General features: G+C 33.5%; 2 protein-coding genes across 2 annotated transcripts in view; one reads left to right on the top strand and one right to left on the bottom strand.

The window, feature by feature from the left end:
- LOC105836803 (osmotic avoidance abnormal protein 3) overlaps window positions 1–25,814 on the bottom strand; it is a 170,780-nt gene that overhangs the window by 142,013 nt on the left and 2,953 nt on the right. The gene's annotated exons all lie outside the window — the stretch shown is intronic.
- Window positions 1,186–25,540, top strand: LOC118645341 (golgin subfamily A member 6-like protein 22). The gene is made up of 3 exons (XM_036286214.1): window positions 1,186–1,688; window positions 1,871–2,175; window positions 25,113–25,540. The coding sequence occupies exons 1-3, from the start codon at window positions 1,186–1,188 to the stop codon at window positions 25,538–25,540; spliced, it is 1,236 nt and encodes a 411-aa protein (XP_036142107.1).

The following is a 25,814-nucleotide window of genomic DNA, read 5'->3' as shown; positions in this document are numbered from 1 at the left end:
TTCGGGAAGAGGATGCAAAAAGGCTCAACAGGAAATGAAAGGAAAAAACAGTATAAGGGAGAGGATGAGAAATGAGAATACGAAGACTGTTGGAGTCAGGCAAGGTGGAAAGGAGAACGTTGAGAGTTAGTGAGAGCAAGAAGAGAACGGTGCAGAGGGCGCTGGCAAAAACGTAGCGGCGGTGGATGGAGAGAAGTACGGAAGTTGGACAAGAGAGGGCAGGTGCGGAGCGGCAGTACGAGAAATGATGGAGTAGTGAGAGATCGATACATCGATCGAGGGAGTCGATAGGAGAGGAACGAAGACCAATAGGGAGATGAGTGAAGAGATCGATAAATCGAGACAGGTCGGTGGTAGCATGTATTGTGAACGCAATGTTTGCGAATACGAGCACGTGGTCCGCCGGCAACGGAGATTCAGAAGAAGCAGTTTTGTAAGGTGAAAAAGAACACAAAAATAGGAAGAAGCGTGGCGATAGGAAGATGAAAGGGAGGAAAAGCAAAGAAAGGGGGGACAAGCAACGAGAGGGAGAGAAGTAAAATAGCCGAGGAACTGAGACGGATAAGGGAGAGTGTGGAGAGATTGGTGATGCTCTGGGAGATGGACAGGAAGGAGAGGAGAAGGGAAGCTAGTGGTGGGCGTACGGTGATAGAAGGAGACTGCGGCGTGAAGGACGGCGAGGGAGAGGTAAAGGTGGTGAACAGGAAGAGTGGAGAGACGGAGAGAGAAAGAGCGGTCAGTCAAGAAAAGAGGAGAGAGAGAAGCCAGCGGGATGAGAAGGGAGGAGGAGAAAAAGGGAAAGGAAGGATCAAGGAGGAGGAAAAGGGCGAGAGAGAGAGGAGAGAAAAGAAAGAAGAGAGAAGCGGTCAGAGAAAGAAAGAGAAGCATTGGGAGATGGCGGAAGGAGAGGGAGAGAGAAAAGGTGTGCAGGGAGAGAGACCGGGGGAGGACAGAGAAGTGAAGAGCGGGGAGGAACCAAAAGAACGAGGAGAGCGGAGAAGATGGAGAAGGGAGCAATAGGATAAAAGGATAAGAAGGAGAAGAAGGGAGACAGAGACGGAGAAGCAGCGAAAAAGACGGAGGAGGGAGGCGCAGTGAAGAAGGAGGGAGGAAAGAAGGACATCAGATAGGAGGAGCAGAAGGGTGCAGAATGGCAAGGAGGGGACAAGGAAGGGAGCAAGAAGGATGGCAGAGAGGCACGAAACGAAGAGATGGAAAAGAAGGGCTTTGGTGGAGGAGAAGGAGGATGGAGGAAGAAGTACGGGGGAGACAGGAAAAGGGGGAGAGAAGGGGGAGGATACGTGGAGGAGGGTGGAGAGAAAATTAGAGGAGAGGAGGAGGTTAGTAGAGAGGAGATTGAGGAACGTATTGTGGAGAGGTGTAGAGGGGGAAGACGCGGAGGAGAGAGAGGAGTTCATGAGAGGTATAATGAGGAAAGAATTGGGGAGAGAGATGGAAGTAGGCGAAATAATGGAGAGAGTCGGGGACGGAGGGGTGGTGGTGTTCGTGGAAATGAAGAAGTTAATAGATAGAGGAGCTTTTGGGGAAAAGAGCGGAAATGAAGAGGAGATGGGGTATAAGGGTGGACGAAGATTTAACGTGGGAAGAGAGGAAGGTAAGATGGAAAATGATGGAGAGAGCGAGGGAGAAGAGAAGATTAGGGAAAAAGGTGATAGTTGGAAACAGAAGTATGTGGGTAGAGGGGAGGGAACGGGAATGGGAATAGGAAAGAGGGAGATGGTGGAAGGAGTCAGGGGAGTAAGGGAGGGAGAACAAAAGAGGGAGGGAGAGGAGGGGGCGAAGGAGGTGAGGAGGAGGAAGGAGAGGTGACAAGTAGGCGAGGTTCATACAAGTTATGTGACTGTTATAGAGACTTGGAAGAAAACAAAGATAGACGAGGGTCGGAGAAGGAGAAGGAGAGGATGAGGAAAAGCGGGATGAAAGGAGAAGGAGGACGGAGAAAGAGGCGAAGAGGAATGAGAAAAATGGAGAAAGAGGAGATAATGAAAATACAATGCAAGGAAAGGATGGGCGGAGGAAGAGCAGAAAGGGAGGAAGGAGAAAGCGGAGGGTTATGGGGAGAGGGGCCGTGGAGAGGAGAAAGGGCTAGAATGTATAGGGGCGCACAGGTCGGGTGGAAAGAGGGTACATTTTTGGAAATTATAAATGGTTTGGGTATGCTCCATATAAAAAAGCGCCATTGTAACACCCCACGGGCTAAAACAATAAAGTCATTATTATTAATTATATATATACAGGGTGTTAATAAACCTTCGCATAATATTTATACCATCGTGTTGCCCACGAAAATCGAAGACGAAAAGCTCTCTAAATTTTTTCGATTCCATGCGTACAGTTCTTATAATTATTGTCGGAAAATAGTGAAATATTGCCAATGTACGCACGGTTATAACGGAAACACGAGTGCAGTGAGAAACAAGACAATCATCGTCGCTCGCCGCGAGGCGAGGAGAGCGCAAACAAAATTCATTGCTATTCACAACGTTGTTCGTAGCGATAAGCGATGGGGACTAAGGATGGTCGACGATAACTAAAATTTTTCACATAAATTTTTAAACTGTACTACATAAATTGCGAAGCTAAAAAAATTAAAAGTTGATTGAAAACATTAAGAGAATCATTTCATAGTATTTTTATTGATATACTTGAATTTTAAATCAATGAAAGCAAATAATTCGTTGGAAATCCGTTACAGTTTATGCTCTTTCGTCATTTTACAAGCTTATCAGAACTGTATGTAAAATTAATATATTTTGTTATTATCCTTATACTATCAGGTCACTTTACAGCTTTCGGAAGATGCGCCATAGTATTTTTAATGATAAACTACAGTTTTAAATTAATAAAACCAAATAATTCATTAAGTCTGCCGCATCCAATTTTTTCTCGCAATTTTCCAACTTTATCGATTAAATCCTGATAAGGAAAAAAGAAATTATGTTGCCGTACCAAAACTTTTTATACACATTATTGGCAATTGTATTGTCACAAATCATAAACGTAATATTTATAAAATGTAAGTAGACATTTTCACGAACAGCGGACTTTACAATTTGTGGACTTTATTCCAACGTGCAAAATTTCCAAAACAAATAGGAAATAATTAATTGTTCATGACTTATTTGCTTTTATTTCTTTAAACTTCCAGTATATTAATGAAATTAATATGACATATTCTTTGCTGTTAAATCGTCTACAAGTATAAAATATAAAATATAAAATATAAAATATAAAATATAAAATATTGGCTTTGCAATTTATGTACAGTTTAAAAATTTATGTGAAAAATTTTAGTTATCGTCGACCATCCTTAGTCCCCATCGCTTATCGCTACGAACAACGTTGTGAATAGCAATGAATTTTGTTTGCGCTCTCCTCGCCTCGCGGCGAGCGACGATGATTGTCTTGTTTCTCACCGCACTCGTGTTTCCGTTATAACCGTGCGTACATTGGCAATATTTCACTATTTTCCGACAATAATTATAAGAACTGTACGCATGGAATCGAAAAAATTTAGAGAGCTTTTCGTCTTCGATTTTCGTGGGCAACACGATGATATAAATATTATGCGAAGGTTTATTAACACCCTGTATACGTATATATATTTTTGTGTTCTAATTTGTTATTACAAGGGTGACCTTCTTTTGGACACGTAACGATTGGACATGCACGATTGGACACGCATGATTGGACACGGCTCGATTGGACACCGCACAATTGGACACCGCACGATTGGACACCGCATTATTGGATACCGCACGATTGGACACCGCATTATTGGACACCGCACGATTGGACACCGCATCATTGGACACCGCAGTCTTCTAGTGAATAACATTTATATATCATATGACAGATTATCTAACCTTAGAAACATCTGGCAGAAAAAAGTTTCGATTTGCCAAAAAAAAAAATTGAATTTTAAATGTCTATATACGTATTTTTAGGAGCATCTTGTTTTGCGTGGAAAGTTTCAAACCCATGTGGTGCAGAAAATGCTCGCACGCACACACACACACACACACACGGGGGGGTGCAAGGGGGGGCCCCCTTCGCACCCACCCCGTCCAAGTCGCTAACCCATGTAAACTGTATTAGAAATCTGCATACACACACGTGAATGTGTGTGTGTCCAATTATACGGTGTCCAATAATGCGGTGTCCAATCGTGCGGTGTCCAATAATGCGGTGTCCAATCGTGCGTGTCCAATCATGCGTGTCCAATCGTGCGTGTCTAATCGAGCGGTGTCCAAACGGGATACTCCCTTATTAAAAGCTTTAATTTGTCTACCGTTATTTGTAAGCTACGCTTTGTAAGTATTTAGATAATGACGCGCAGAAGGGCATAATTATTTAACAATGATTATTTTAATTTTTAAAGTTGTATATTATTTACTTTGTAAGAAATATAAGAATTTTTAATAAAATTAAATATTTTATTATTTAAATTATCCTTTGTCGCCTAAAAAACGCATTATTTTGTGTTATAACAATTTATTTAAAACAATATTATTACTACTTCTGTTTTTTTGTAATTAATGAAAATTGATGATAATAAATTATTAAAGTATTTTTAATTATTTATTTATATCAAAAATGTGTATTTCAGGTTACATTTTATTTTGATAACATCAGAAAGTATTGGAAATTATTACATTTTCATGTCGCCAAATAAATATAGTTTTAGAAAAGAATAAAAAATTTGATTATAGATTCTTAAAGTTCATTTTTTTACTTTTCCACTAATCACCATTTTAATTACTTTATCTTTCTTTTCTAATAAATACGAGCGTTTGAGAGAAAAGCATATTTTTACAAAAATTTTTCGTTCCCTTCTCATTATTTTCAAAAAATCTCTTTTCTGTTAATATCTTCGACTTTTTAATCAACTCCACCATAATTCTGAGTCTTTTTTCTTTCGATTAAAAAAAATGCGTTGAAATTTATTAACCCTCCGTCTACACTTATTTTCACTAACACGGTCTGTACACTGATTCTTTTTTGCTCTGTCCCTTTTTTAATGTTAAATACATGGAAAAAATCGGAAAAGGTTCTTAATTACTTTACACTGAGTGACTACACTTTTAATTTTAATAGTTATTTTGGTTATTTATTAAAAATTTTTTTTATAATAACAATTTAAAAGAGGATGTTAAAAAAGGTCGATTTTTCGACTACAAAAGGAACCTAAAATTTGAGTTCCATGGATATCTATAAGTCGTATAAGAAGTGGAAATGACAGTCTTTTTTCTGGAGACTTTTGGAAAGTGTCGAAAATCTGTCAAATTGATTGAAAATTGTGTCTATCCGGAAACAAGAACAAGACCATATGCTCTGGATACATAAACTTTGGAGCTCAAACCTCTAAATGATCGATCTAGAAAACATGGAGAAATGAATCCTATAAACCCATAAACCCCGAATCCATAAGCCCTGAGACCATTAGACCTGACCGTAAACGTCTAGCGTATGAACCCTAAATCAGAAAAAAAATTTTAGAAGGTTTTCAGACGCAAATGCAGAGTGTAGATCGAAGTTCTCGGCCCACACTCTGCATCTGCGTCTGAAAATCTTCTAGAATTTTTCTTCGTCGAAGTTCTCTTATCATTCTAAACGCGAGTAGAATGATAAGCCGAGGACTTCGACCCACACTCTGCATCTGCGTCTGAAAATCTTCTAGAATTTTTTTTCTGGTTTAGAGTTCATACGTTAAATGTTTACGGTCAGGCCTAATGGTCTCAGGGCTTATAGATTCGGGGTTTATGGATTTATAGGATTCATTTCTCCATGTTTTCTAGATTGATGATTTAGAGGTTTGAGCTCCAAAGTTTATGTATCCAGAACATATGGTCCTAGGATATATGGGATACGAGTTTATAGGCTTGGCGTATATGGGACTAAGATTAATGGACTTGAGGGCTTATAGTATTAGGTTTCATTGGCTTGAAAATCATTTCTTGTAATTGCAAAACTATCCCGAAAACGACTACGCTCACTCTAAATGCTGGAAAGCCACGCTTTCACATGGCTATGTAATTATTCATTTATTATTATTAATAATTGTTAAAATGATTTTGGGCCGCTATAAACAGTTATAGGTTATATGTTTTGGTCAATACTAAGTCTCTGCAAAGTTTCGGGCGAATCGGTTTCTGACCATTGGTGTTACTTGTGAGTGTGGTATTTGTGACGATATTTGATATTCTGCTACGCCATATTGAATCTGACATTTTCGGGATCCCGATATTGAAACATTATTAGCGATCTCAAAAACTATTGGATAAGTAATTTAACCAGAAGCTGGTTTGATTAAAAATTGAATTTCGTAAAAAAATTCATAACTTAATAACAAATTATTATTAAGAAAAATTCTTTTGAGATTTTTTAGAATAAAGTATGACTTTTCAGAACAAAATTGTTCTACATGTGTCGATTGCAAAAAGTATAATTATTTGCATGATTGAAAATAGGTATTTTTCGGGTAATGAGAATATAATAAAATGATAATTTTTCACAAATCTTTTTTTATTATAAAAAATTGTAATATATTATTGTTACACGCGCGCTTGCAGAAATGAAGAAACACTCTTTTAACTCTCAAAACGAACGATTTTATTAGAAGCGTTTACAATTAACGACCGAACTGGCTCGGTCGTTAATTGTAATTGATGCCCTTTAACAACTGTTTATTGATTCCCCATCAATTCCGTTGCCCGGCTCCAGATAGCTGACCGCCGCCGCCGATCGACTTCGCCGATTTGACAGCTGACTCGCGGCCGGAGAGTATACCGGGCAGCGCGCGTAACATTATTATAAAAAAACTTAGCTATATATAATGTAAAATGATCAAAATTGAAGTAATAATAATATTAACCATGTTTTTGTGCGCAATCTAAACAGAAAATTTTGCGATGATCGTCGCAAATTGGCTCGTCACATACACTACACAAAACCACGTTTTTTTTTTAATCTGTGAACCCATACAGAACATCTTTTTCGTTTGTTCATTAGGATTAAAAGCCTGAGTAGAATCATCGTCATTATTTAAAATTTCTCGAATTGTATGACGCAAATAGCTTCTTAATGTTTTTATTTCTAAACGTTGCAAATGTAGCTTTACTAAATTGAAAGCCAAGTCTTTCAAAAAAATCACGCCGCACAGTGGTCAAAACAGCTAAAAACGTGGCCAAAACTCTTTTTTTCAACATTTTTTAAAAATTATCAGAGGATAGTTTTTTTTTTAACTTTTAAGCCTTTACTAAATTTTTGTACAGTTACAGTTCAAAAAAATTATGTTTACCGAAATTATACGTGCACAAAGGTCATGAAAATTGTAAATCTCTTATATAATTTTGGAAATCAGAATCAGGGTTACATTTGTGATTTCATTCACGAGGTTGTCTTTAAGCCAGGCTATTAAAGCTTTTTATCAATGTTTAGTGTATCATTTGTGTTTGTAAAAACACCGTTACTTACGTGATTGATGTATAGTTAATAAAAATAAACATTGTCTAAACAAAGTAAATATTGGTATCGCGTTAAATTTAACTTTAACTAAAAATTGCAGTATAAAGACCCTGTCATGAGACGGCGTCATGAACCTTGAAAATTTTAAAACTATAATGTATAAAAAAAAATAAAAAAAAGTTTATCTACGCCAAACTGCGCCGGAGTAGTTTAATAGCTGTATGAAGTAAATAGTACATCGAAACTAAAAACCAACACTGTTATAATCGTTTGTTTATCTTCACTATTTTTATATTCTCAGTCGAAATTTATTTCTGAATACTATTTCTACATTTTCCACAATTTCGAATTATTTATTTAAAAAATTGTTATTGATTATTTTTAGCCGCAGTAATAATAAGATGTTATGTAAACAATATATATGTTATGGTTAAACCCCGTTGCGCGGGCGTTCCTAGGATTGACTGGTCAATGCGCGGAATAACCAAGCGTTTTGGTCAAAGCCCAGTTTTGTATTTCGGCCTTTGACTGATATGTTTTTAGTCCATCCTAGGAGTGACTAACATGGCTGGTCAAAGTTAGAAACTGAAAAAATCACTTCGGACTTTGACCAAAACGCTTGGTTGTTTCGCGCATTGACTAGTCAATCTTAGGTATGATTACAATAACGCCATCTAAGCCCGCTATGCGCCTTGCAGGTGTTCTAATCTGTCTGCTATTCGTGAGCGATTCACGGCACGAATGCGTTGCTGTCTAGCACAAGCCATGCAAAAAATGCGCGAAGTTCAAATGTCTATATGTATTTTTATGAGCATCTCGTTTAGCGTGGAAAGTCGCAAATCCATGTGGTGCAGTGAATGCTTTGCTCACACACACACACACACACACACGATGGGGTGCAAGGGGGGCCTTCGGCCCCCCTCCCGCACCCACCCCGTCCAAGTCGTTAACCTATGTGGATTTTACTTTGCTTGCAATGTATATGGGCAATCCATGTACATTACAAGCAAAGTAAAGTCCAATTAACGACTTGGACAGGGTGAGTGCGGGAGGGGGGGCGAAGGCCCCCCCTTGCACCCCCCCGCACGCGTGTGTGAAAATAAAAGCGAGACACGAGCTTTTTCCTTGTAAGTATTCCCGTATATTACAATCATTATTCTTTTTGCATATCGCTGTTCAACAAATTGTTTAATTGTTATTGTTATTATTCAATATCTTTCTGGATAAAACGAGTATATTAAAAATAATTGTTTCAGCTATATTCCTAATATAATTATCTTATCTATAACGAAGAAATCTCGGTTAAATTTTTTCCAATAGGTTTGTTCGCGTTGTTTGAATTCCCCAAAATTTTTTGCACTTTAAACGAGATAAATATATACTCGAGCACTGGAGAAAGAGAAAGCGAAGATGTCGAGTGCGAAAAGTGCAAGTAACGAGAACAGGCCCAATGTCTCTTTCTATAATAAGGTAAACTTTATTTGACATATTTTTACAACAGATAGAATTGGATCATATTCGAGAGTATATATGCACTTCTTTATTTGTTGAAGTATTATCTCCAGAAGATAATCGTTCGATTCGTCAACTGTACGATGATTTTCGAAAGAAATGGCATAGTGTGGATAGATCAAAAAGTAAATTTTTATCCAAATATTTTACGTGGCTAAAATGTACGATTACTTTTGGAACACTTGCAACTCTATCCACTTCTTCTGTTAACAGCGGTAGACGTATGAAAAGTTTTGAAGAATGCTCTGAGCGAACAAAACGGAGAAAGACAGAAGACATTCGAAAATCATCGACAGACTCTGAACTGATTTACGCAACTGAAATGAGTTTACGAAATACAGATCGAACAACACTTGCCAATATTCTTAAAAAATTGGCTGAAAGTTTATCTTCTAAGATAGATGAGTTCATCGCAGCTTGGAAAGAAAACAAAATACAAAAATATAGCCAAGACGAGGGTTTAGCACTTATAATTAGAAATCGTTTATCGTAAAAGGCATATTGTGATATCCAGAAAGGAAGCAAATGCAAGAATGCAAACATGTACCCACCTTATAATCAAATATTATCTGCAAAAGGAAGATGTTATCCTGCAAAATCCTACATCAAAGTGACCGAATCCTCAGCTGAAATCTTTCTCCAAGCATTATTTGATCTTTTGGTCCAAAGAATATTACAAGCAATGCAATTATCGTCAACGCAATATAAAAATATACAGAATATCACTATGGTCAGTAAATGGCGATTTGATGGTTCTGGCGGACAACCAAGATTTAAGCAAGCATTTCAAGATGGAATCGATAGCGATACAAATATGTTTATGACATGTTTGGTACTTTTGCAATTGATTTGTTGCGATACAAAAAAAATTATTTAGGAGAATCCACGATCGAATTCGACAAGATATTGTCGGCTAATTCGATTTCAATTTAAGAAGGAAACATCTAAAACAATCATTATAGAAAAAGAATACATCGAGCATCAAATTTATAATTTACAAACGACATCGATTGCAAATGTTATCATCAAGCATGAACTTATTCTTTCTATGATAGATAGTAAAATTTGTAACTCTTTGACAAATACGACCGCAAAGAAATGCTTTATTTGCGGAGTTCTCCCAATAAATATCAATGACATTAAAAATGTTATACAAAGACCAGTGAAGAAAGAAGCTTTTTTATTCGGTATATCACCTCTCCGTGCGCGAATAAGGTTTTATGAATGTTTACTCCATATTGCGTACCGTTTGGATTTGAAGAAATGGCAAGTGAGAGGAGACAAAAACAAAACATTGGTAGCATTAAAAAACAAACCATTCAAAATAAATTTCGCTCTCAACTCGGATTATTGGTAGATTTTCCTCAACAAGGTGAAGGTAATACTAATGATGGTAATTCTGCGAAAAAAATTTTTTAATAATGCCACCATTTCCGCGTCTATTACAGGATTAAAAGACGAAATTATTTCGAGATTTGGCGTTATACCTGACGTAATCGCTAGTAATCATGCAATCAAAGTAGACAGTTTTCACCTCTATATATTGTATGGAAACTGCAAAACTCTATATAGAGAATTATTCGTGGTTTCCAACACCACACAAGAAAAGACACAAGATGTCATACAAATGAAGATTTATTAAAAATATTGTTGGTATCGTCAGATCTCACTATAATTTCATATATACCATTACAAAAAAAAAACGAAAGAAGCAAAAAAATTAATAGTAACATCCGAAACGTAAAAAATAAAACCAACTGATTCTAACTGTGATATAAATTCTGATAGTGATGCACAATGATGAAATAAAAATACTTTCATTGATTATACTTGAGAAAAATACGCTAAATTAGTACACACGTAAATTTTTAAAACGTGTATATAAAAGTAGTTGTGTATAGAGATGGAAAGGTTTAGAGTCTTTAAATACCTGACCAGCTTAGGGGTTCTTATCGCCTCTAAGGATACATGAAAACGTGCCCAAAGTGCAAAAAATGTGCAACATCCAACAAAACAACCTTTTGATGGTACATATCAAGTAAAACTAATAGTAATTTTTAATTAAACTTTAAAATATGTTTAAAATTAAGATTATGTAATAAAATTTTGTTAATATTATTTAAGAAACATTAGAAAATATTATTTTTTTAAAATTTTGACTTTAGATTCGTAATCAGCGATATTGAAAACTCTAAAGTATCAAGTTTGAGCAAAAACTGATATTTTTTTGACATATGTGTCCGTCATTTTGCATTCGCCATTTTGTTTTTTGAAATTTTGATTTTAGATTCGTAATCAGTGATATCGAAAATCATAGATTATAAAGTTTCGTGCAAATTCACGAATGTTTTTATATTTTGACCATGTTTTTGGCAGTTCTGACCACTGTGCCCCGATTTAAAAACAAATTTTTTGTCGCAAATAGTATAAAATGACGAATTTATGTCAACATAATCAAGCATGGCATAGAATATACGCAAGAGCCAGCGATTAGACTTGTCCAAGAGGCCATTGTGATTAAATTGTCTTTATCGACTAAAAAAAGAAAATTATGCTTGTAACTCAAGTAAAAACATGATAAAAATAACAAAATAATTAAAAAAAATACAAAAATTAAATATTCCTTATTGTCACGACATACTAACACGGTCTGTACACTGGGTCTTTTTGAAAACATTTGAAAAGTTTACATTCTGCCGTTTTAACAACAAGTACCGGATCGAAGCGTCCTTTTGGGTATGAGTACCTACTATTACTAAGTTTTTTTAGAAAGGTCCAAGCTTTGTCTATCACCAGTTTTGTGCCTACACAAGTGAAAAATTTCGCCTGTTCCCTTTTGGGGTCAGTGTACAGACGTAGGGTTAAATATATTCGGAGATATGAGTCAACAAAGTTGGATGGGTTACGCTAACCCAGTTGGTATTAATCAGAACTTTTTTATAGCTGGTACCCTGAGGGTTAAATAATAAAAAAACATTTAATTTTATATTAAAAATTCTTATATTTCATACAAAGTAAATGTACAACTTTAAACATTAATTATTGTTAAATTTGTTTATAACGTGCTACATTCGCAGCAATTTTTTGCCACGTGCTCGCGACACAGACCTATGACATTGCAAACACTTATAATACAGTAGATAAATTAAAGCATTTAATATAAAACTAAAATACGAAAATATACATACATTTGTATATAATTATCTTGATAAATTATGAGAAACTCGTGTGCAAATGGTATTTCAAGTAGCAACTGCACCACGAAGACGTATATTATTAAAGTAACAAACAACACTTTATGCTTACTTATTTCTCACTAATATTTTGCATTAAACTTTACGAAAAAATAGTTAAAATCATTTTTAAATAAAATCTGATTTTACCTAATATTGCAATTTTGTGTCGTTCCGTACCAACTAGGTGAAAAATACCCGAGCGAAGAATTATGATGCTTGCTCCTAAGTAGAGAGCCTATAATCAGACATGTGGATACCACTTTTGATTGGTTCGTCATATTTTATCGGATTCCGCCGATTTTCAAATCTAAATATTTGTATTTTTATTGATAAAATACTTGAATTAGGAATTAGAAATAAATAGTGTAAATATATACGGAATTGTTATTCATTGCACAGTTATTTGTTTTACTTTAACAATAAAAATAACAATTAAACAATAAAATAACAATAAAATATTATTAAACAGAAAATAATTTTATCGAAAGGACTAATGCATAGCCATAGACTTACTATCATAATGTTTACGATTGAGTAATAAAATTCTACGCTTATTTTTTAATTTTAATCGTACTGTAGCATATTTTAAAAACAATTGTTACAAAAGGGTACTGTACATCCATTTTTCACAAAAATGTCACAATACCATTGTTCACAATACCGTTTTCATACCCTATTCTGAAATGGTCAATTTACAATACACATATGTATGTACTGTGTTAGACAGAAGTGTATCTTTTTCTTGCTGGGACATATCTCTTTCTCGCTCGCACGATTCCGTTGAAACATGGTGGAACCTCTCCATTCTAATTACAAGCTCTCATTTCCTAAGGGCACAGTGGTCCCACTAAGCGGTGGACTAATGCTTGGAATCTCAAAGTCCCCCCCGCACCCGGCTTTTCCACTCTTCACCGTTTAAAACTTTAAAACGACGTGCATTAAAAAATTTTCCTGGGTTACCCTAACCCAATTAGTACCCTGAAAGTTAAATTATTCTTTATCACCTATAAAAAGTATTATTTTGTGTTATAGTAATTTATTTAAAACATTATCATTACTACTTCTATTTTGTAATTAATGAAAATTGATGATAATAAATTATTAAAACATTTTTAATTATTTATTTGTATTAAAAAATGTGTGTATTTCACACCTTATTTTGATGACATCAGAAAGTATTGGAAAGTATCACATTTCCATATCGCCAAATAAATATAGTTTTAGAACAGAATGGAAAATCTGACCATATATTCTTGAAGTTCGTCTTTTTACTTTTTTATTGATCACCATTTTAATTACTTTATCTTTTTTTTCTAATAAATACGGGCGTTTGAAGAAAAAACAAAGAGCCTAGCGGAATAAGCATGTAAAATCTGCTCCCGCAGATATCGGGTTCAAATTTAGTAAGTTCATATCAATGTGACATAAAATTTCTTTAAATAATAACTTGATATCTCCTTTGTTTTAAGAGATATGGAGAGGGAAAAAAATAAAAAAGTCAATTTTTTCGAAAACGGCACGACTGATTAAAAAAAATGTTATAAATATCAATAAAACAATTTTCTAAAAAAGTTAAAAAAAATTTTTTGACAAAAAATAAAGATTTAAAAAATTTTCAATTATCACAAAATTTTTTTGAGGTTATGTTCTTGATTCACACCAACCATATTTAAAATAAATATTCTCTAGAATATCCTCTATAACATATATTTTTATTAAATTTTTTCAAGTGGTGCAACATAGTAAACAAAAATAAAAATTGCTTACGTTATTTCAAAGTGAGTCGTTTTTGCTTTCATGAATCGATGTGCTTTATTACCGTGAGTCCCCTCGCCTCCCACGAATCGGGGTGCTTTATTACCGTGAGTCTCCTCGTCTACCACGAATCGGAGTGCTTTATTTCAAAGAATTCGTTCGCCTTTCACAAATAGAAAATATTATTAATCTTCAGCGAAGAAAAAGTTCTTTTCAAGTTAATGATAACAGTTATCATTAACTACGGCAACGTATTGATTTTGTTTTAAATATATCACTGAGTATCTGTGCTGGTTGAAGAATTCTGGATAAGGAAACCTAGCATGAGAAAGGTAATAAGTGATGGCAGCAACGTGTGCGCAATAACCAACAGTCCGGTTGCCATTGGCATATTCACACGTGTAAGATATTATATAAGAAATACCAATACTATTAGGCGTGTATCTGATGAAACATTTGTAAGATATTCGTGAAATGTGTCTGGATGGAACTTTGAATTTCAATACATTAGGTTCCTCTTTTACATACTCAAGAGTTAATTTTCTTTCTTTAACCATCATTTCTGTCAAATAAGACACAGCCTGAGAAAACTGGTATGACTTTGTAAAAAAATTGTTAGATCTTTTTCCGTCATTTCTGGAAAATCCAGAATATCATCTGCTGTCAACGCTTGAAAAGGACTTTTCCGACGGATCCATCCTTTCTCTTCTGCCTCAGTAGTTAGCGAATTCGGGACATCTTTTTGAGCGAACATTCTTTCTAAGATTTCATCTCTAGTTTCTATGTCAGACTGCAGCCTTTTGTCATAAGTATTAAGAAAAGATACAATCTTGAAATAGATTCCAACTTTGATATAAGTAAAAACTTATCGTCTAGTTTATGATCTAAAAGACGACATTTCTGTTTAATGATGTACAGCTTCAATTGCCCAACGAATTTTAGTTACAAAACGAGACTGATTGGATTTTTCTGTCAACAGTTGTTTTCTATTACCTTTCAGGACGGGCATCAGTATTTTGAAGTTTCGTTTTCCAAATTTTTTTTTACGAAAACTACAATCAAGAACAAAGATATCACTTTTGTTTAGGAATTTACTTAAATCATTTGATTCTTCAATTATAGCTTTCAAGATTTCTGCATCGTTCTTATTTGCAAGATACGGCCCAAGCATGTCGACAACATAACTAACAGTTGTACAAATGGTAAAAGGCTTTGCAAAGAGAAACTTTTTTTGACCGAAAAAATATTTTTTTTAATATTCATTGTTTGTGCTCTTTTGATGCCGCGTATAAGTACCGTCATAAATCAAAAATAGGTTATTGTCAACGTTGAACAACTTTTTTGCAATAATTGTTGTGTGATTCTGAATAAGATTGGATCTATCAACAAAATTAAAACCAAAGCGAAATGACAGAACATCATTTTCAAAAGATTTGGTTACATACTTTGACAATATTCTAAAACAGATTGCTCATTTTCTATGTTTAGTATAGACGTTAACATTTTATTCGAATTTCCTGTACGCAATTTGAAGAGAAATACAACAAGAGCTTGAATAACGGATCGGCATTGAGTATTTCGCAATGAAGTCATCATATCTTTTATCTCCAAAAGATTTTCCCAAGACAACCCTGTGAAAACTTGAATTTGTTTTTCAGAAAGACTGAATTCACCGATTTTGTCAAGTAATGTCGAGTTACATTTCACAAAAAAAGTTTCCATCACTTTGAACAACTCTGAAACGCTAAGTTTTGTTGTATTAGAGTGTACTTGTAAGAGATCAAGATCTTTTTCATATATTCGATTTTTTGTAAGATGTTTTATAACATCGGTTCCTAGATGGAATAAAAATTTTCTTCTTAATATGAATGCATATGCGCTTTTTCGGGAATAACAGTTAAATTGTTTACAAAAAAAAAAAACAGCAGTATTTATGGGTAACGACAGTCCTTTCTATTGCAATTTCAATGAATTCAGTCTTAAAATCAACTTTATTCGATTTCAATTGGACTTCAAATGTTGGATCATTAGAAGTCGATCTAGACGGCGAGGGATCTGTTTCACTTTCAAAAGCAAGATTTTTATCTACACGTTTCTTATAATAAACTAAGAGTCGACATTTATTGCATAAAATGTCACCTACATTTATTACTTGAAACAACAAGAAAAAGCTTTCGCTTTATTTTCATTATTTACAATTTTTTTTCCTTTACTTTTTTACCTTTATTTTTTGTAAAGATATATTGCAGCCAACGCATACGAGTTTTTTCTGTAGCGTAGTCATTTTGTTCAAGATTTTTTTGAAAAATCGAAACAATGTATATTACAAATAAAAATTACCGGATTACAAATAAAAATTAATGAAGAATTTAGAATTAAGTAATGCAAAGTCGAGAACTAAAAATAATAAGTGGATGACACTCCCAGAATTGATACGTTAATCTATCGACACCTTATTTGTCCAAATCGGTTGAAGCGTTTAGGCTGCAGGTAACAAACATACAGATTTACATTTGCATGAAAAACATTACCTTCTTTTGCGAAGCGCATTCGGATAAAAACAAATAAAAAGTGCTGTTCAGGATTCAGTAATTACTGAGCTTGCGCCGTCGCATCAGTATCAATCGGGCTAAATCAACCCAGACGGTGGAGCGCCGCGCCAGCGTAACTCGTGCATGCGTCAGTTCGTCTCCCGACTCACTCTTGTATTTGTGTATTATGGCGGCGGTACGCTCTTACACAGCTCGTATCGTATAGCTATGTTTGTGGGCAAGGCTCGTTGTGCTCTTTTCTTATCGTGGAATCTTCGAACACCAAATTAAGGACTGCTTAAGGGAAGGACTCAGATTATATAAAGAGAGACTCATCATCTGCCACTACTCAGGTACATCATCAACGAGAGACCCAAGCTCACCACGCAGTGCGCACGCCGGCGCCGCGTGCTACTGGCTCACAGGCATCTTATCACAAGCCGTAACAGATTAATATAATCGAATCGTGTGATAAAGGACTTCTCTCAACTCTTATAAACTCTTTCAAGTGCTCAACGAACTCTGTGCACGTGTGTAAATGTTAAGTTCCTATCTGTGATAAATATACGACGGCCCAGATGTACTCTGAGTAACATGTGATAACTGCTTGCGTCTTAACCCTCAATCCCTACCGTGTTTCTCGGCATCCTCTAACCCTACCTATAGATCATGTTCGTCTTTGCCCTTATAACCATATAAATAATGGTTTAAAAAATTTGAAAAAAATCATGTATACTCTTTAAACATTTCTTTTTAAGAAACTGCCATTATATTACCCTGCCCCCCCCCCCTCCAAATTTAATATGTATTTTTTAAAAAACAGTGAGAAAAATGTAAAAGTTAATTTGAAAAAATATATATACCGATCCCGGGAAAAAAAACTTCTTATATGCTCATATTCAAGCATATATATTTAAATAAGTTTATATTTGGAGATATAGTATTGTGATCTGATCATATATAACTCTAAGTTCGTATATAATTATGTAAAATTTTATTTTTATATTTTCTCAATTTTCGGATGCTCTCTTTGAGTTGCAGAGACCCACGAACTCTCTTCGTATAAAAAAAAAAATATGTACTACACTCTGCTGCTAGTGAAATGCTAGGTAAGCCGTGGGTGACGGTCTTCTTTTATAAGCCTTTTGGAGTAAATTTTCTCACGAGAAGGAGAAGCGCCGTGCCTTCGGCTAGTGGCGATCTTACGAACTACTCGCGGCTGTATATATGTATTTAAAGAAGCTTATATTTTGAAATATAATATTGTGATCTGATCATATATAACTCTATATAACTATGTAAGTTTGTATGTGATTATATATTTTTAATTAAAATTATAATGCTTGCTAAACGATATTTTTAATATGTTTGTTTATAAAAACAATATATAATATTTATAAAATATATATGTAATATACACATATATATATATACATATGTTTGTAAAAAAGAAAATTAAACATAATTATTGACAATCGGATTTGTTTATAATTATTAAGATATAAAAAATTTTTAAACATTAAATGTTGCATAGTAAAAATATATTACATAATAATTTTTTTATTTTTGTAACACATTTTAATTTTATTATTTAAAAACTGTTGCGTACACAAACCATGCACTACAAATTAATATAATATCAAAACATCACGAATCCATTCAACAGCGTGTTCGGACTCGAGAATCGTACGTGACGCATGCATGAACATGTTCGGACTTGTTTGTAAAGGCCGTCGTCAACGGTCATTCTTTTGTTTGTAGACAACGCATCGAACAAAAAATGAGAATTTTCCAGAACGAGTTGAAAGTCGTATAAATGGCATGTTTTTGGGAAGAGAGCGGACACTCTTTATTCGGTCCTCGGGCAGTAGGCATAGTTTTCTTCTCTCCGCGGAACACGCAGTGAACGAATTGTCTGAACCTTCGCCGCAAGCATCTCGTGTGTTAATCATACGACGCGATATGCTATGATCTCGAGTTACGACGCGCATCACAATAATAGCGATCGTAAGATCTACGGATCTTAAACGAGATCACAGAACGGCCATCTCAGGATATACATCCCCAGGCGTTGACACTGCCTAATATCATTCACATACGGCGACTCTGAGCATACGTGCTCCTAGGCGTTGTCGCTATAACAACGTGAATACGCGAGCGAAGTGTTTGCAATGATTATTTGCATTCTAATTGTACACGTTCCGATCACAATAAACAATAACAATATTGCAAGCATATAGTTCGGCGTTGTACAAACAAACTGTTATAAATAATACCAACATTATAATCGCGGAGTGTTGCTGTGTCAATAAACTAACTACAAACGTAATAAATAACATAATCACAAGACTCTTTATTCATAAATCCAAACATAGCGTGGATAGTAAAATATTCACGCTAATACTACAAAACAAAAACCTTAAAGTTTAAAAAATTGTAATATGTATATATGAAAGCATATTTATGTATATGGTCATATATAATCATATATAAACATATATACTTGGATCTACTCAGTATGGACCCACTTATGGATAAATCTAAGTATATATGTTCATAAATATGCTTTCACATTATCACATATGATAATATACGAGAACATTAGACCATATATGGCTATATAAGGAATGGCCTCCACTTGGACACAGTACAATTGGACACAGTGCAAGTGGACACATTGCAAATGGACACAAAATAATGTACACCGTACATTTCTACACCATAAAGTTGTACACCGCAAAGTTGTACACTGTAAAGTTGTACATCGCAAAGTTGTGCGCCACTCCCAAGAAAGATCAAAAAAGGTATGTAAAATAAGATAAAGGTAGCCTTGAAAAAGCCTGATGCAAACATAGATTTACAAACTATCCTGAAAAGGACTGATGGAGAAGCGACCACAGTAACCCTGCAAACAACTGATGAAAATTCTCACCAACTGTAGTCGCTTCTGCATCAGTTCTTTTCGGGATAGTTGGTGAGAGTTTCGGTTGTTTGCTGGGTTACTGTGGTCACTTCTCCATCAGTCCTTTTCAAGATAGTTCGTGAATCTTTGTTTCCATCAGCCTTTTTCAAGGCTACCTTTATTCTCTTTTACATACCTTTTGTGATCTTTCTTGAGGTACCCCTGTACTTAATAGTGACTTTTAAGTAAAAAAGATATTTTCCGGAACATTGAAGTGAAAATGAGACAGTAAATTTTTTCATTTCTTTTATTATGGACGCCATATTGGTGTCGCCATGTTGTCTTTTGCAAAAAGCATATTTCATCTGAAAGCACTAATAAAGACGAGTAATTTGAGCCTTTACGCGTCCCTGTACATTGCATTAAATTTTGGACAGACAGGTGATCCGATTGACGTGGAACGTCCCATGTGTGTGTGTGTGTGTGCGTGTGTGTGTGTGTGTGTGTGTGTGTGTGTGTGTGTGTGTGTGTGTGTGTGTGTGTGTGTGTGTGAAAAATATGCACTAGTAAAAAATATTTGTTTTTAAACTGTCGTATTCCTGATTTTGTTTTGAGACAATTTTTTCTTCTCAAAAACCAGATGTGTGAAACCAGTGTATATACATATATATATGTATATACGTATATATGTATATATACTAGTTTCATATACTTACTGATTTCTGAGAAAAAAAAATTGTTTTAAAATAAAATCAGAAATACGATATTTTAAAAACAAAGATTTTTTATTTGTGCACGTTTTCTTTCTCTCTCTTACACACACACGCACGCACGCACGCACGCACACACGCACACACTTATGTGAATGCTTTTTTTCTAAAATAAATTTGATAAAATCGGAGAAAAACGTTCTTTTTTGAGGGATGCATTATTGTCCTCGCTGATGCGAGCTAGTACTTCTAAAATTCCTATGGATATATCCTTGTAGAACCGTGCAAACAATCCAGCGAGTTAAAATTTTTACATAAATTGATTCTTTCGGTTTCTTCTAATTTCTTTCTTGTTTTTATATATTCCACAATACATAAAATTTTTTTTTCTGCACACTCATCATCTTCATTATCTTTTAGTGAACTAGGGCAACTAGGGAAACCACATTTTTTAAAATGCATCAACAATAGTACTTCACGGGTGATGCAAAAAACTATTGTAAATTCTAATTTATATTATTATGTTATTACACAATTTTTATAGAATATAACTTGTAATACATTAATAAAGAAAATTAAGTATAACATAATTTATAAAAACAAAAATTATTTAACAAGAATAATTGTAATAAAAGTTTTTGTGGTGCAGGGTACTCTCTCGTATGAAGGGACGCTCGACGCTCCTAATTGTAAGACACAGCGTCATACGCGCGATTGCCTCGGCCGCCGAGCCGCGAGCGATAGTGGGGGTAGAGAAAGCGTTGCTAATCAACGGGAATCAGTTCGAAAAGGGCAACTAATCTCGAGCACTGATTTATAATAAATATGCATGCATAAACATGGAGTATTCATGGATCATCACGGAGTGTTAGGTTGCGAACGATTTTCGAAGTCAAGTCGACGGTAGCTAACGGTTGGATGGATAACCGTTTTTTCGGGCGTATAGATTAAATATGTTCTAACAGATACGACTATGGCTTGGCTGAAACATGTATAGTCTTCTCCCCTAAATTATCGTAAAAATTAAGTGATGCTAGACTGGTGAGGTTACGTTGAATTTATCAAAATTATTGAATAATGCAACCAATTTTTTACTCTTAACATATTAAATGTTTAGTAAATATTTAAAATAGAATTTATTTAAACGTTAAATAAATGTTTATTAAATAATAAAAGAATATTTTTTTAATGTAAAATAAAAGTGTAAATGTAAAATAAACATTTCTTTCAAAAAGGAGACTTATCCCATTATTTAAATGTTTTTTTTAATGTTTTTAAAAATGTTTCTCAAACCTTAAAAAAATTTTTTTTCAGACATCATTGTGCTTATTGAGAAGATGATGTTATTAGATTTTTTCTGAAGTTAATTGAAAAAATTTTACGCAACAGAGTCAACAGAGTAACCTAAAAGATATTACAAGAATACATGTAGGTGGCTGTTAGAAATTCTTGATAGACTAATATGCCAGTGTGTACATAAGAGTTTAGTCTTTCATACAAAAGTATGCATTCACACTCGAAAGGCTTTTTAAAAATTACTACAAGTCCTTTTTTCTCCGAAGTAGTAATATTTATGATGTTAAAATGTCAACTTGTTTACAAGAATAAAAACATTCTTTTCAATTCTTTTCTTTTTCATCGTTTACTTTTTACTCTTACAAAATAATCTAAAAAGTATTTTGATTATTTTTAATAAATTACAATTATGTTTTAATTTGATTCCAAAATTTCATTATCTCCTAATGCAATTTTAATTCATGTAATTATTATTATATTCCGACATAATTTTCATTTATTAACAAGAACTCATTAATAAAAATTACAAATTTTTTTTGAACAATTATTTTTAACAGTTTTACATTTAAAAAAGTATTTTTATGCTACGTTTTTATTCTAAAAAATTTAACGACTTGCCATAAAAATTTATTTAATATAAAGAAATAAATTATCATTTTATGAAAAAAAGTCCTTGTTTTTTTTAGTGCTCCTACATATTTTTTTTAATTTCAAGCATTTATTTCATTATTAAATTATTATAAAAATAATTAAAAAAATATAAATTATTTCAGAATAACAAGAGTGGCAAAATTATTTATTTTATATTAATGCTTCGACCGTTTAAACATTGGCCATGATTAGATATATATGAAAAAGAACACAAAGTAACAAAGATAAATAGACTTAGCATATGATGGTGACTAATAAAAGTATAATCAATAAAAAAACTATCAGTTATATGACATTCATCTCATAAATGAAATACGAGAATTATTATCACATATCCATTTACTTATTAAAGATATTGCTGCAAAACCTTTTCATTGGACATTTTATGTTTATATCAATCAACTTTCAAAGGTAACCTTGAATATAAGATCAATCCACTTAAATTAAAATCGTGTTACATCAGGTTCTTAACAATGTGCGACAACGCGTATATATGATATATATTCAAATAAACATCAAAATGTGCTAAGAGATGCTTGATATAGAGTTAATTATCCGATTTCAATAATTACTAATGATATTCTGTATAAAGTTTTGATCATTATAATCTTTTTTTAACGAGCTTCTGGAAATGTTAGCGCGCTTTTTGTCATCTTTGATCTATTTTTGTAGTTCATTAGATGTAAAACAAGGATAGAATGACAAAAAATCGAGTTAATATCTTTATAAGCACGTTTTGAGTACGGATCATACAATATAAATGCGATTCAATATTACTTTTTAATAAATTTACAAAAAAACTTTGTTTACAAAAATGTTCCATAATTGAGCAAAACAATATGGTTCAAAAAGGATTAAATACTTTATATAAATAATAATAAACACACTGTTAATCTTTCATGGTCACCTAGGATCTAATGGATCCCCCAAAAAAGTTTGGCGCTCTGTATCAAGTTATTTATTTAGAAACTTAAACTTTGCGTGCTATCTGTAGTTCAAGGTTTCCTCTAAGCGTCTTGACACGTGGCATAAGCCATAAAGTGTTAATGTATGTGTGGCAACCAAACGCACAATACGCGTTTTAATTTGGGGTCTATTCTACCCTTAATTATGACCAAATTAAATAAAAACTTTTATAATTTTATTTTGATTTTCATTTCTTAACATCTTCATTACAATATAAGTAGAAGTTTACAGTCACTCTAATTTTTTTTATTAATATTATATGTATATATATATTTATAGTATATGTTACAAAATATATATCTTACAAAAAAATATGTTAGCACTTGTTACCATTAAATTTTTATTAAAATTAAAAAACATACGCGCACGCGTGTGTATGTTTTATCATTATTAATAACAATTTAATTATAACAAATGTTAACACATCATATAATTGTATATTAAGGTGACTCTTATTTGGATTCTTTTTAAATTTTGATGATTACGCCTCCTAGATTGAGTCCAAATAATTAAAAAAAAAATTCTCGCAAAAGTACTCCGCTGTATCTCAATATTAATACGTGTCTCCAGCCCTCTACCTTTCCCATTTGATTAACATGGGGTTTTTGTCGACTTTTGTTCATAATTATGTAGCACAAGTAAAAACACAATAAAAATATAATTCTTGTAGAGTTTTCTTGAGAAATCTATCTACTTTTTTACCAAATTTTTATTTTTTTTAATTCAAAATGGCAGACATAATATAATGGCTATAAAAATTGAAATTTGTCAAATTGACAAAAGATTGTATCAAAACCCATTGTTTTAGATTTTTCGGGTTGCTGAGTTCAATGAGACAAATTCTTGAGACAAATTCTTGAGACAAATTTAGTATTAAAAATATCAAGTCGTTGCTTTGTATAGAAAACATTTTCCTAATGCTAACAAAGAAATGAACATAAAAGATTTGGAATATTAAGTCTGATTTTGTCATTTTTATATGTTTTAGAGACTATAAAGATTAATAATAAAACGAAATCAATAAAGAGATAATTTTCAATATATTTTACTATTTTTTTATTATACATAATTTTGATAATTGAGAATATTTACATGCTTCGCAGGTAACGAGAGATTATAAGGCTATAAATGAGCTTGAATTTCATATTTTTAATAGTAAATTTCAATATAATGTATCCAAGAATCCGTTTTAGTCAACGAATGTCCAGCGATTTTTTATGAATTTGATTGTTTCGGTCTTCATACATGTTCTGCTATTGTTAACACAATGTTTTGAAATCTAAATTTCATATAAAACAAAAAATGAACAAATTTAAACAATTCTAATTTTTTTAACCGCCATAATAAGTTCGCCATTTTGAATTGTATATTTCCAATACCAAATTTGAATTCAGCGATCCGAAAAATCTATATACAACCCTACAACGGGTTCTGATACAATATTTTGCCAATTTGACGAATTTCGACTCTTCTAGCCGCCATACTAGGTCCGCCATTTTGAATTTTTGAAAAATAAAAATTTGGTTAAAAAAGTAGATAGATTTCTCAAGAAAACTGTACAAGAATCATATTTTTCTTGTGTTTATTACTTGTGCCACATATGTGAAGGAAAGTCGATAAAAACCCCCATATTAATCAAATGGGAAAAAGTAAAGGGCACGTTAATATTAAGATACAGAGGAATAGTTTTGCGAGGATTATTTTTTATTATTTGGAACCAATTTAGGGGACGTAGTTATCAAAATTCGAAAATAATACAAATATATACTACTGTGATCAAAAAATAAGGTGCATTTTTTATTTAAACTTCGCGGATACCATAAAATCATGAAATTATTTTTTTTGTAGGTTGGTAGTACTGTCTTTGAAATCTATGCAGAGTTCCATGTCAATATATTCAATTGCTGCAGAGCTACACTTATTTTTGTAAACATACAAAAGTGAATTTTTCGATTTTTACTATGTCTGATTTTGTTGAGCAAAGAATTGCATTAAATTTTGTTTGCGGAATGAATATTCTACCACGGAAACATTGAGGATGTTGCAGAAGGCCTTTGGTGATAAGGCTATGTCGCAAAAAATGTTTACAAGTGGTACAAAGACTTGAAAGAAGGCCGAGAACGAGTTCAAGACGAACAGCGCCCCGGACGACTATCAACATCTACTGATGAAAGCCACATCAAGGAAATCAAAGATTTGGTGCTCGAAAATCATCGATTGACAATTAAAGACCTTGTTGATGCTGCGGGCATTTCATTTGGATCAACCCAAACCATTTTAAAAGATGTTTTATGCCTCAAATGCGTCAAATCTCAATTAGTTCCAAAAACACTCAATTTTTTGGAAAAAAAGCGTCGCGTTGACATCTGTGAAGTAATGATTTTTGACTATCAGGACGTCATGAAACGCATCATTACGGAAGATGAAACATGGATCTATGCATACGACCCGGAAACAACCAATCGAGCGAATATCGTGCAAAAGGTGAACTAAGACCGAAAAAACCGCGCCAAAGTCGTTCAAAAATCAAGGTCATGTTGACAGTTTTCTTCGATTATCGCGGTGTTGTGCATTGTAAATTTCTTCCGCCAGGCCAAACTGTTAACAAGAAATATTATTTGAGTGTTATGCGTCGTTTGCGTGAAGCTATTCACCTCAAGAGGCAGAATTATGGGTAGACAATTCTTGGTTTTTGCACCACGATAATGCACCGTCCATTACTGCATTGGTTCTTCGAGAACATTTTGCCAAAAACTCGACCCATATC

This window comes from Monomorium pharaonis, chromosome 4, assembly GCF_013373865.1.
Source record: "Monomorium pharaonis isolate MP-MQ-018 chromosome 4, ASM1337386v2, whole genome shotgun sequence".
Lineage (NCBI taxonomy): Eukaryota > Metazoa > Arthropoda > Insecta > Hymenoptera > Formicidae > Monomorium > Monomorium pharaonis.
This window is presented reverse-complemented; position numbering and strand designations above follow the sequence as displayed.

Excerpts from the sequence above, each read along its gene's own strand:
- LOC118645341 (XM_036286214.1), top strand. The coding sequence starts at position 1,186 with ATGGCAGAGAGGCACGAAACGAAGAGATGGAAAAGAAGGGCTTTGGTG. Across the intron at positions 1,689-1,870 it reads GGTGATAGTTGGAAACAGAA|AGACTTGGAAGAAAACAAAG; the intron begins GTATGTGGGTAG and ends TGACTGTTATAG. Across the intron at positions 2,176-25,112 it reads GGAAATTATAAATGGTTTGG|GCTATGTCGCAAAAAATGTT; the intron begins GTATGCTCCATA and ends TTTGGTGATAAG.